Source organism: Arachis ipaensis, chromosome B06, assembly GCF_000816755.2.
Source record: "Arachis ipaensis cultivar K30076 chromosome B06, Araip1.1, whole genome shotgun sequence".
Taxonomy (NCBI): Eukaryota; Viridiplantae; Streptophyta; class Magnoliopsida; order Fabales; family Fabaceae; genus Arachis; species Arachis ipaensis.
Genome location: NC_029790.2, coordinates 117,681,717 through 117,694,534, shown reverse-complemented (window position 1 = coordinate 117,694,534; position 12,818 = coordinate 117,681,717). Strand labels below are relative to the sequence as shown.

Genomic DNA, 12,818 nt, shown 5'->3' with positions numbered 1-12,818 from the left:
CCGTAAATGTCTTCCTTTTTCTCTTCTTGTGCACCCTTCCGTCTAAGGAGGGAAAGCACAAGAAGGGGTATATGTCTTTTAGGGCTCAGCCTCATCGTCGGGTATTCGGCTTGTACGAAGATTCTTTTCATGGGTTTAAGAGTGGGTATTTCAAGGTTCGTCCTGCGAGGGGGCATCATCTGTTCTGGCTGACGTTGGAGGGTGAGCGGGGGTTCCCCACAAATTGGAATTTTGGGGCGGGGCCGTCCGTTCTCACCCGGGTGACGCAAAAGTTTTTGACTGCGGAAGACCAGGATGTCGCCCTCGTCTTGTGGCAGTTGTTTGGGGAGCGTCCTCTTAATCACAGGGATGTGATGGGTGACCCGGTTGCTTGTCGGGCTTATGTCGGTGTGTGATCTGTGTCTTTTTCCACGCTTTTTTTATTTATTTTTTGTGGCGTGGTTCCGAGTTGGGTACTTATGCTTTTTCTACTTTTTGTCTTACTTGCAGTTGAGATGGCTGGGGGTTTGACGACTCTTGCTAGGTTGAAGGCTCAGTTGTCTCAGGGGACTCCTTCTGGCAGTTCTCCATCCACTCCGACCTCACGACCTACTGATGATACGAGGGCTGTCTCTGAGGATTTGGCGTTGACTGAAGGTGGCACCCAAGGGTCAGGTCGGGGCGTGGAGGTTGATGATGATGTGGTGGTGGTGTCACCAGAGGGTGCTTCCCAGAAGCGAAAGCGGTCAGAGGATGTTGATAGTGAGAACTTGGTGGAGGGGGAGGGTGCGGTCCCGTCGGTGATGGATCGTCGTTTTGACGCTCCAGCCTTCATTGATGAGCACCTTATGCCTGGTATGGAGGATTTCTTCCGTGAATGTGATGTGACCTTCCAGGTGAAGTCCCTTTACCGTTCCCTTCTTCGTTCCGCTGTGATTGTCCAGAAGGCCGAGCCTGTGATAGCTCAGGTGGGCCTTCTGGACAAGAAATTTCGTTAATCCCAGGCCGAGGTGGCGAGGTTGAAGGGGTTACTTGCGGATGCCGAGTCGGCGAGGGAGCGGGCAGTGAAATCATTCGAGGAGTCTGGTGCTGAGATCCTTCGCCTTTCCGAGGTTGAGACTTCTCTTTTGTCTCAGCTTGGGGAAGAACGGAGGAAGGCTTCGGATGTCGAGTCCTGGGCCGCCGTGCTTTTGGCTGATGTTGGTACTTTGAAGGATGAGGTGGCCGATTTGAAGGCGGAGGTTGTGGGTTTAAAAGAGGAGAATGCCGTGTTGCTTGCTGATGTGAAGGAAGCCATTGCTGCTATCGAGGAGACGATGAAAGCTCAGGCTTTGGTGCTGGCGCCTGGAGCGGATGTGTCTGTGATGGGAGCTTTCAAAACTGTCCATGATGGCCAGATCGTCAACCTCGATTAGCTATGATTATAACTTCTTTTGGTTTTTAGTATTTTGTTCTTATGTTTTTGGCCGTGTGGCCGTGTGACTGTGGATTTGTGGCTTTGACTGAACTTTGATTTATGCTGTTTTGGCCGTTCGGGCCTTTTTGTCTATTCTGTTTTTAAGCCGTTTTGTTTTTTATTTTTATTTGCTCCCTTTGTTTGGGATGGGCGGACTGTCGTGGGGTTGCTTTCTCGTGGATATCTGTATCTCGGGCCCGGGGGGTGATCAGTCCCCCAGTTGTGGCCGTGTTTTTATTCTGTATTTAAGAGGAAAAAGAAAAGGTATAAAATTTAAATAGCTTGATGGAATTTTATTGATGTTTTGGGCTCGTTAAAACCCTTTGTTTATGGCGGAAAAGAGTACCCGGGATTGACACTTGTGCGAAATTAAAATTGTGGTAAAGAGGGAAAACAAATGTAGTAAAGAGGGGAAACAAATAAAAAGGGAAAACAAGGTAAGGGATGACCTAGGGGGTCAGTCTAAGTGTAGTATCGTCGTAAGTTGGCGGCGTTCCACGTCCTCGGGATTTCGTCGCCGTTAAGTCGTTCAAGCTTGTATGCTCCCTTTCCGATTGCAGCCTTGATTCTGTACGGGCCTTCCCAATTAGGGGTGAGTTTTCCTTCCCCTGGGGTCGGGGTACCGATGTCGTTTCGTTGTAGGACGAGGTCGTCGGGTACGAATTCTCGTCGGATGACGCCGTGGTTGTACCTTAGGCTGATTATTTGTTTTAGGGCTAGCTCTCTGATATGGGCTATGCTTCTTACTTCGTCTGTAAGGTTTCATTCTGCTTCCTCGTCGTTACCCCCGATCATTCTTCTTGGACTTGGGTCTCCTATCTCCACTGGGATAACAGCTTCCACGCCGTAAGTTAATCGGAAGGGGGTTTCCCCGGTTTGGGGTTTGGCGAGAACCGGTGGTTCTGCCAGGACCTTTTTGAAATGTTTGAATGCTTCTTCGCATTTTGCTTCCCATTTGAAGGGGGCTCCTTTCTTCATCAGTTTGAAGAAGGGGATTGCTTTCTATGCCGATGTCCCGAGGAAACGGGATAACGCGGTGAGTCGGCCGGTGAGCTTTTGGATGTCGTTGAGGCTTTTTGGGCTTGTCATTTTGAGGACGGCGCGGCATTTCTCCGGGTTAGCCTCTACTCCGCGTTGTGTGATCATAAAGCCAAGGAACTTTCCTACCTCCATTCCGAAGGCGCACTTTGCCCGGTTAAGGCGCATTTGGTGTTTTCGTAGGGTGTTCATTATGAGTTTGAGGTCGCTGATGAGTTGCTCGCCGGATTCGGTCTTGGCGAGCATGTCGTTTATGTAGACTTCTAGCTTGGTCCCGGATAGGTTCTGGAACATCTTGTTGACGAGCCTTTGGTAGGTGGCTCCGGCGTTCTTCATGCCGAAGGGCATGACTGTGTAGCAGTACATTCCATCGAGGGTGATGAATGCCATTTTTTTCTCGTCGGGTCGGTGCATAGGTATCTGATTATAGCTGGAGTATGCGTCCATGAAGCTAAGGTATCGATGGCCGGATGCGGCGTCTACCAATCCGTCGATGTTTGGTAGGGGGAAGGCGTCCTTCATACCAACAATCTCCGTGGGATTCGACCCTTACTCACGTAAGGTATTACTTGGACGACCCAGTGCACTTGCTGGTTAGTTGAGCGAAGTTGTGAACCATGGTATTGGCATCATGTTTTTGGCGCCATTACCAGGGAAAGAAAGAGCAATGAATTTTACATAATCAAGGTGTAATCACAATTTCTGCGCACCAATCGTCAACCTCGATTAGTTGTGATTATGACTTCTTGTTTTGGATTGTAGTATTTTGTTTTTTGGCCGTGTGCCGTGTGGCCGTGTGACTGTGGATTTGTGGCTTTGACTGAACTTTGATTTATGCTGTTTTGGCCGTTCGGGCCTTTTTGTGTTTTTAAGCGATGTGTAGTATGTGTAGTATCGTCGTAGGTTGGTGGCATTCCACGTTCTCGGGATCTCGTCGCCGTTAAGTCGTTCGAACTTGTATGCTCCTGCAGCCTTGACCTTGTGCAAAATTAAAATTATAGTAAAGAGGGAAAACAAATAAAAGGCAAAACAAGGTAAAGGATGACCTAGGGGGTCAGTCTATGTGTAGTATCGTCGTAGGTTGGTGGCATTCCACGTTCTCGGGATCTCGTCGCCGTTAAGTCGTTCGAACTTGTATGCTCCCTTTCCGATTGCAGCCTTGATTCTGTACGGGCCTTCCCAATTAGGGGTGAGTTTTCCTTCCCCTGGGGTCGGGGTACCGATGTCGTTTCGTTGTAGGACGAGGTCGTCGGGTACGAATTCTCGTCGGATGACGCCGTGGTTGTACCTTAGGCTGATTATTTGTTTTAGGGCTAGCTCTCTGATATGGGCTATGCTTCTTACTTCGTCTGTAAGGTTTCATTCTGCTTCCTCGTCGTTACCCCCGATCATTCTTCTTGGACTTGGGTCTCCTATCTCCACTGGGATAACAGCTTCCACGCCGTAAGTTAATCGGAAGGGGGTTTCCCCGGTTTGGGGTTTGGCGAGAACCGGTGGTTCTGCCAGGACCTTTTTGAAATGTTTGAATGCTTCTTCGCATTTTGCTTCCCATTTGAAGGGGGCTCCTTTCTTCATCAGTTTGAAGAAGGGGATTGCTTTCTATGCCGATGTCCCGAGGAAACGGGATAACGCGGTGAGTCGGCCGGTGAGCTTTTGGATGTCGTTGAGGCTTTTTGGGCTTGTCATTTTGAGGACGGCGCGGCATTTCTCCGGGTTAGCCTCTACTCCGCGTTGTGTGATCATAAAGCCAAGGAACTTTCCTACCTCCATTCCGAAGGCGCACTTTGCCCGGTTAAGGCGCATTTGGTGTTTTCGTAGGGTGTTCATTATGAGTTTGAGGTCGCTGATGAGTTGCTCGCCGGATTCGGTCTTGGCGAGCATGTCGTTTATGTAGACTTCTAGCTTGGTCCCGGATAGGTTCTGGAACATCTTGTTGACGAGCCTTTGGTAGGTGGCTCCGGCGTTCTTCATGCCGAAGGGCATGACTGTGTAGCAGTACATTCCATCGAGGGTGATGAATGCCATTTTTTTCTCGTCGGGTCGGTGCATAGGTATCTGATTATAGCTGGAGTATGCGTCCATGAAGCTAAGGTATCGATGGCCGGATGCGGCGTCTACCAATCCGTCGATGTTTGGTAGGGGGAAGGCGTCCTTTGGACAGGCTTTGTTTAGGTTCGTGTAGTCGACGCACATTCGCCACTTCCCGTTAGACTTTTTTACTAGCACGACATTTGCCAACCACTTCGTGTAGGATAGTTCCCTGATGAAGTTTCCTTCGAGTAGGGCCTTGACTTGACTTTTGACCTCGGCCATTCGATCTGGGGACATTTTTCGTCTTTTCTGTGCCACGGGTTTGGCTTTGGGATCTACGGCTAGCCGGTGGGACATTAGGTCAGGGTCTATTCCAGGCATGTCGGCCGGTGTGAATGCGAACAGGTCTCTGTTTTGTTTCAGGAGTTGGGAGAGATCCTCTTTAAGGTCATATGGGAGGTTCCTGTTGTTGAAGGTGTACTCGTCTTTGGTTTGCCCTACTTGTAGTTTTTCCATGTCGCCCTCTGGTTCTGGCCTAGGCTGGATGTCTTGTCAGGTATCCAGGTCGGCTAAGAATATGCCGGCCTCATCGTGAGACTTCTTCCGTAGAGCTAGGCTGGTGTTGTCGTATTCTGCTGCAACTTCCCGGTCTCCATGGATGGTACCGATGGAGCCGTCTTCCGTTGTGAACTTCATAAGGAGGTATTTGGTAAAGATGACGGCGGAGAAGTCGTTGATTGTTTTTCTTCCGAGGATGACGTTGTAGGCGGCGGAGTCTTTGAGGACCACGAATTTGGATAGAATTGTCTTCCTTTGGTTTCCCGTCCCTATGGTGAGGGGGAGGCCGATGGAATCGTCCGGTTTGAGGAAGTTGTCTCCGAGTCCCGTGACACCGTTGCGGTGTGTTTGAAGATTGTCGTTGCAGAGCCCGAGCTTGTCGAAGGCTCCTCTAAAGAGGATGTTGGAGTCTGGGCCGGTGTCCACCAGTATCCTTCGTACTAGTCCTGTTCCGATTCTTGCCGAGATGACGAAAGGGGAGTCTTCGGCCGAGGTGCCGTGCTGGCAGTCCTCGGGTAGGAATGTTACCATGTTGTCGGCAGTGGTGGTTGGAGTTTGGTTTCGGACTGCCAGGACTTTGAGGTCCTTTTTTAGTGTTGATTTTGACTTGCCCGATACGTCTTTGCCTGTCATGATGTTTACTATTATAGTTGGGTCGGCCTCTGGGCTTTCCTTAGAGGGTTGTCTTTGCGTTCTTGGGTCGCGTCCTTCTCTTTCTGGCGACCTGTCTCTTTCTGTGCGTTTTGGTTCTCTAATGATCTTGGCGAACTCGGGGAGCTTGCCGTCTCTTATGGCTTGTTCGAGGGCATCTTTTAGGTCGAAACAGTCTTGTGTCCTGTGTCCGTAACCTTGGTGGTAGTCGCAGTATAGGATTTTGTTGCCGCCTGTTCTTTTTTTGAGTTGTCTGGCTTTTGAGATGATACATCAGTCTGCTATTTGGTGATATATCTATGTAATTGGGGCTGTCAGGGGTATGTAGTTAGAGAATTTGCCGGTTCTAGATAGTCGGTTTGTGTTTGTTGGCTTGGGATGGTCCCTCTGATTTTCTCTAGGTGGTGGGTTATGCCGGGGCGCCGGGTTGCCGTGTTGGGTGTTGTTGTGTTGCCGTTTGTTGGCAGCGACGACCTGACTAACTTCCTCGTCATTTATGTAATCTCTGGCGACGTTCTGGATCTCGTGCATGGTCCATACTGGTTTGGTAGTAAGGTGCTTGCAGAAGTCTTCGTTCATGAGCCCGTTGGTTAGGCAGAGGCTTGCAACGGAATCTGTGAGTCCGTCGACTGTTAGGCATTCATCGTTGAAGCGGTCGAGGTATTTTCTCGTGGACTCGTCCTGTTTCTGCGTGACCCCTAATAGGCTGATGGGGTGTTTAGCTTTAGTGATTTTGGTTGCAAATTGGGCCATGAACTTCCGTGAAATGTCGTGGAAATCGGTTATGGATCCGTTGGGGAGGGCATTGAACCATTTGATTGCTGGTCCAGCTAGGGTTACCGGAAAAGCTCTGCATCGAACCGCGTCGGTGGCGCCTTCTAGGTTCATCCTGGCCTCGAAGGTCGTTAGGTGTTCCTGGGGATCTTTGGTTCCGTCGTACTTCATGTCCATTGGTTTATCAAAACCTTTGGGGAGTTTTGCTCTTAAGATTCTCTCGGTGAAAGGAGTAGCTCCCATTATTGTGTGGTCGTTTCTTGTGCACTTGGTTTCTCGGTGTCGTCGGTCTTCATCTGAGTCGTGTTGATGACCTAGATCTCGGGAAACGTTGCGGTTGTACCTTTTACTGTGTCGCCGTTCTGGCGACTTTTCGCGCCTGGGGTCGCGCGAGATGCTTCGATTGTCTCTCTCGTCGTGTTGCCGGGTTGGCGATCTACCGCGGTGAGATCTTGATCTGGAGGTTGCGTGACTTCCGTTTTCGACGTTGTATTTTTCCTTGGTGGCAACTCTGCCTTCGAGTTCCTGAACTCGAAGGCAGAGGTCTTGGATTATTTGGGCTGCTTTGTCCCCCGTGTTTTCGGGGTGTCGTGGTTCCGCGACGACGGGTCCCTTTTCTTTATTTTGCCCCGGAGTAGCATGGTGGATGGTGCTTGCTATCCTTCCGTGGGGGTGTGACTTCCTGGTGTTCGGGGGTCGGATTTCTTGTTCGGGAGTTATCCTGGCTCAAGGAGGGTTCTTCCAGTTCATCCCCCATTCCAGCTCAATCGGCGCAAGTTTCTCACAGACAGCGCCAATGTACAAGATGTCTCTGGTACGGGTTGAGAGATGGATCGAGAACTTGCAGGTTGAGGCGGATGCCGGATCACTTGACTGGAGCAATGGGGGGAGGTACCTGCAAAGACACTCCGACGCTTAAGTCAGAATGGATCTGAGAGGTATAAGGTGTGTGGATTGAATGAATACCTGGGGGACCTGAGTCCTGTATTTATAAGTGATAGTGAATATCATATCTTATCTTGTTTGGTCAAGATAAGGGAGACATTTGAATTTGAAAGTTGGTTAGGAGTTCTTATCGGGCCGGTTTCGGGCCCTTCGAATGGCGGAGCGAGTTTGAACCCGGGGCGACCGGGTTCGGGGTTCGTTCCAGGTGCAGGATCTGTGGGTTAGGATTTCTCTTTTTTTCTTTTTTTTATTAGTTATTTTGTTTTCTTTATTACTCCACCTAATTGTGTTGAGCTCATTTCTTAAAAAAATAATAAGATCTACTTTATGCCAATTCATACATGTAAATGTTGTAGCATTAAGAATATTGCTAGTTGTCATCACCCCTACTTATTACAGATAAGATGTTCTTTGGTTCTTTAAAAAAAATCAAAATTAATAAATAAAATTATTACATATTGTTAAAGTTAAAATAAAAATAATAATAATATTGTTACTCTTATTTTTAAAATATACTATTTTATATATAAATTTTTAATTTTATATTTATATAAATTTATAAAAAAAACTTTATAATTCAATCAAAAAAAACTTACGTGATTTAATTCTAGTTATGAAAGCAAATAATGCTGCAATATAGAAACAAGTCATCCTCTCTTTTCAAAAAAATATTCACAAAAGAAGATATAGTAGACTTTAAATCAAACTCTCCAATTAATGTGTTCATGATCAGTTGATTCATCATCATTATCTCTAACTAAGTATTTATTCATACCATTACCAAAATAAGGCTTGGTTTGGTAAAGCTTTTACTTTTCAAAAGTAGCTTGTAAAAGCTAACTTTTAAAAGATGGCTTTTTAAAAGTTGTAGCATTTATGTTTGGTAAATTAAATTAAAAATAGCTTTTAATAAATACAAGCAACAACAATTGCGTTTGGTAAAATAGCTTTTAAAATTTAAAAAAACTATAATAGACATAAATGCAAGCATTAAATTTGAAAATTAGTTAACATATGAGGTTATATTAGACTTTTAAATTTTGAAAAGCACAAGTCAACTTTGAAAAGCTATACCTTAGGTGCTTTCAAAAGTACCCCAATCTTTTAAAAGCTGCAAGCACAAGCACATGATCTTTTTAATTTACCAAACACAAAATGAGGAGCTTGAGCTTTTAAAAAGCACAAACACCTCTTCGAAAAATTTTACCAAACCAAGCCTAAATAAACTGCATCTATAGAATAGTAACTCTCCAATTAATGAATTAATAATGGGTTGATTCATGCATCAATATCTCTAATTAGATATTTATTTATAAAAGAGTAAAAAATAAATAGGTTTCTAATTTTTTTTTAATTATGAATATTTAAATTTTAAATTTAAAAACACCTAATGTCTATTATAGTATTTTTAAATTTTAAAAATTATTTTATTAAACGTATTTATTGTTATTTGTGTTTATTAAAAATCATTTTTAATTTAATTTATCAAATACATATGCCTACAACTTCTAAAAAACTAGTTTTTAAAAGTTAGCTTTTACAATCTATTTGTACAAATGACGATTACATTTTGTATCAATTCGTTCATTTTACTACATTGGTTGTTACTATTACACAGGTTTATATAATAAGCCACTCTCCTCATAATTCGCTATAGGGGTAGCGAATTATGCTTTCACAAAATTTGGTCATAAACTGTTACAGGGTGCAACAGTTTATGTTATGCATGCTCTTAACGTAATCCGCGAGAGGATATAACAGATTACGTGCATCTGGTTCCGTTACAGGGTGTAGGTTTGCGTCTAGAATTTGTCAATATTGTATTTGCGTAATATTTTTCTTCAATCATTTTATTGATATAAATTGGCCTACAATAAACTTATAAATAAAAGATTTTTTTTCTTAGATTGATGCTTGTAATTTGTATAATTACATTTTTGCAAAAGTTAAATCAAAACATTTAAGGATTATTGATATGAATTTTCAACGGATAAATTTATTTAAAAGTAAAATAGAAATTTTAAGTGTTAGAAATGATTTTTGTTTATTGTGAAAAATCTTTATTTTTATCTTCAATTAATTTATAAATGATATGATAAAGTGCAATCAAAAGTGGTTGTCGATAAAAAAGAATGAGGAGAAGGGAGAGGGTGATGGTGCAATAGCAGACATAGCAGTCGTGTTGTGGTGATTTTTAATAAAAGAGTAGGAAGGGATGATGGTAGTGCTATTATGGTGGTGCAGGTCAGGAGGTGGAGAGTGAAGAGGAAGGAGAAGAATGAAGATGATGATTGGATTTTTTAACTGGATTGAGATTGCAATTGGGGACTAATTTGATTTAGTTTTATAAATATATTCTGTCAGTATATGATGAGTAATGTGTGCTTGATGTGCTATTATTTAATGGGTTAATTCAACAATCATTAATGGTATCAGTTATGAAAGTGACAGAAGAGTTAACATGACTAATTTATACTTTTTTAGGGATTAATTTGATTAAAAAAATTATTCGAAAATTAATTTAGAGATCGAGTGATCTTTTATTAGAGATTGAAAGACTAAGATTGAGAAATAGAAATTAAAATAAGTTTTAATATTGTGTTTGGTGTAATGTGGGAGACTGAAATTGAAATAAAAATGAAGTTCTAATTTAATTTACACAAAGGATAAAATTAGAATTAATTAATTGAAATGAGGGTATTTTAAGTAAAAATGTTATTAAAGTTTTAGTCTCTATCTCTAAAAATTTTAGTCTCTTGTGTCTCCACTTTTTAAAGGTACTAAAATACTGAAATATTGGAGACAGAAACTGAAATTTTAGTACTAGTCTCTGGACCAACAAACATGATACTGAATCTCAATCTCTTAATCTCTGTCTCAGTACCTCGAAACAAACGCTACCTAGTCTCTCTACCAAACGCTACTTATGGATCAATTTGATAATTTACTCATTTATTTTGATAATTAATTATTTAATTTAAAAATAAATAAAGAGCAATTTCTTAAATCTGTTCTCAACGATTTTAAAAAGCGAACATTTTAGTTTTAAAGAAAAAGTAATACACAAATCAATCACCAAAGTTTTATTCCAAAAGACAAATTAGTCCCAATTTATTTTTCGACAGAGTAATTACTCAAATCAGTCACCGAGAATTTTAAAAACGAACATTTTAGTCCTGAAAAAAAATCAATACACAGATCAATCCCCAACGTTTTTCTCTTTTAGTCATAACAGTTCTCCGTCTATTTTACTTTTACTATATGTCAACCTTTATTATTATTAACTTAGTTTTATGCATGTGAATGATGATACTAACATATTAATACACTCTTTTCACTAGAAACAAGTAAGGTGAATAATGATGCTTTGAAATTCAAATTAAAATATTTTCTTTTAATACAAACATGTTTTTTAAAATAGGACATCTTTTGATTATATTAAATACAAAAATACAAATAATTTCAATCTTGAATTTCTTGTAGAATAATCTCTAATAATTTTATTATTATTATTATTATTATTGAGTATATATATATATATATATATATATATATATATATATATAAAAGAATCTAATAAATAAATTTATCATTATTTTTGTGAATTTAATATTTAATATTTTGTTATTCATTCAATTTTTAAAAAAAAATACAGGCACCACATAATTCATCCAACAACTCATCAACAATAAAAATGAACAAACTATCATTAACAGTTATATTATTTAATTCTCTATAAATCGGTATAAAATCGTCACGTATTATCTTTCTTTTTTACTAGAAGAATCGGGGATGAGAATGGACTTTGACTAAGTTGTATGATGCCTTCTTTCAACATTTGTTCAACCATAAGTTTAATCTGAGTTTTGTGACTGTGAGGATACTGATAAGGGTGCACTTTGACAGTGTAACATTGTGCACCAATGGTATACAATCATCATGTTGTCGTTGAGGTGATAGGCCTCGTGGCTAAGTAAAACACTAGCATAATGCTGTAGCAAAGACATAAGGTTCGGCTCCATATCATCAGGTGATTACAAGGTTGGGGTACTGTCTTCTGGCTGTTCTTGAAACTGAATTGTAAAGGCTTCTACGATAGAGTCCGTATTAATTAACCTCCGAATATGATTAAAATGAGCCAAGGCCAGAGATATAGTTTTCTCTTTGAACATAGTAATTCTTTGAGCCAATATTGGACGATACCAGCATCCTCGACTTTAGAATCAACAACCGAGTACGACTGAGGCTACTGAAGAATCATCAGTAAAACCAAAATCACCGAGATTCACGCACCACTAAAGCTCGGATGCAAACCCATATTCAACTTTCCTAAAAAAACCGAGCTTTACCCCTGCAATCCGTTACGAATCCTAACAAAACTATCTATATAAGGCAGTGAACTAACCTTACTGAGGAGGAAAGGACTACGAAGGCCATTCACTCGAAAAGAACAGCAATAATCCTATCTCTATAATTTATTGTTTATTTCTTTTTTCATAAGAAAAATCACTGACTTGAGTGTCAGAGTCCTTTTTGCAGGTTCCACACTGAGGTCCCAGTTCTGAAAATACTCTTTTCGAGTTATGAAGAGTCGCAGGACGACGTGCCACCGAGCAATAATGCGGAAGAATATCCTTTGATGGAAAATTTGGCGCCCACTATGGGGCCACAATAATTTAACCCCACCGTCCTCTCTACTCTTATCTCTTTTTGTAGGATAACTGATCCTCACACATGGCGGATAATGGGATCCAGCAGCCCACGCAAGCCGAGTTAATGGCTATGATAGCCGAGCTTCAAGCAGAAGTCAGAAGAATATCCGAAAAGTCATCCAAAAGTCAGAACGGAAACCGCAATGAAGGCGACCTCAATAACCTCGGTGGGAGAAATGTACAATCGCGAGAAGCTGAAGCCCACGAGGTCAACCCGCCAAAAGAAAAACTAATAATAGACAATGCATTCTCAGAGGACATCGTCAAATTCCAAATGCCTAAGAACTTCGTGCTCCCAACTGGTCTCAAATCGTATGAAGGGTTCGGCGATCCCCGAGTCCACGTTAAAAACTTTCAATCTATGATTCTTTTAACGGTGCCTCTAAACCTATACTTTGCCGAGCATTTCCTACTTTCTTAGATGGTGCTGCATTACTTTGGTTTTCTAAGTTGCCTGCAGGTTCAATCTCCTCCTTCGAGGATCCGGCGAGATCCTTCATTGGTTACTTTGTTGCGTTAAGGATCAGATTATCTAAGCACCATCAAACAAGGACAACACAAGAGCTTGAAAGACTACATGACACGATTCTCCAAAGCGACCATGGAAATCCCCGACCTAAGTCCAGAAATCCACCTGCATGCCCTCAAAAGCGGCCTCAGACCCGGAAAGTTCC

The 12,818-nt window shown here is 42.1% G+C and overlaps 1 protein-coding gene across 1 annotated transcript; it reads right to left on the bottom strand.

Annotated features, from left to right (window-relative positions):
* On the bottom strand, window positions 6,011–6,730 carry LOC107647280. Its single transcript, XM_016351374.1, has one exon. It carries the CDS (start codon window positions 6,728–6,730, stop codon window positions 6,011–6,013), a length of 720 nt encoding a protein of 239 aa, XP_016206860.1.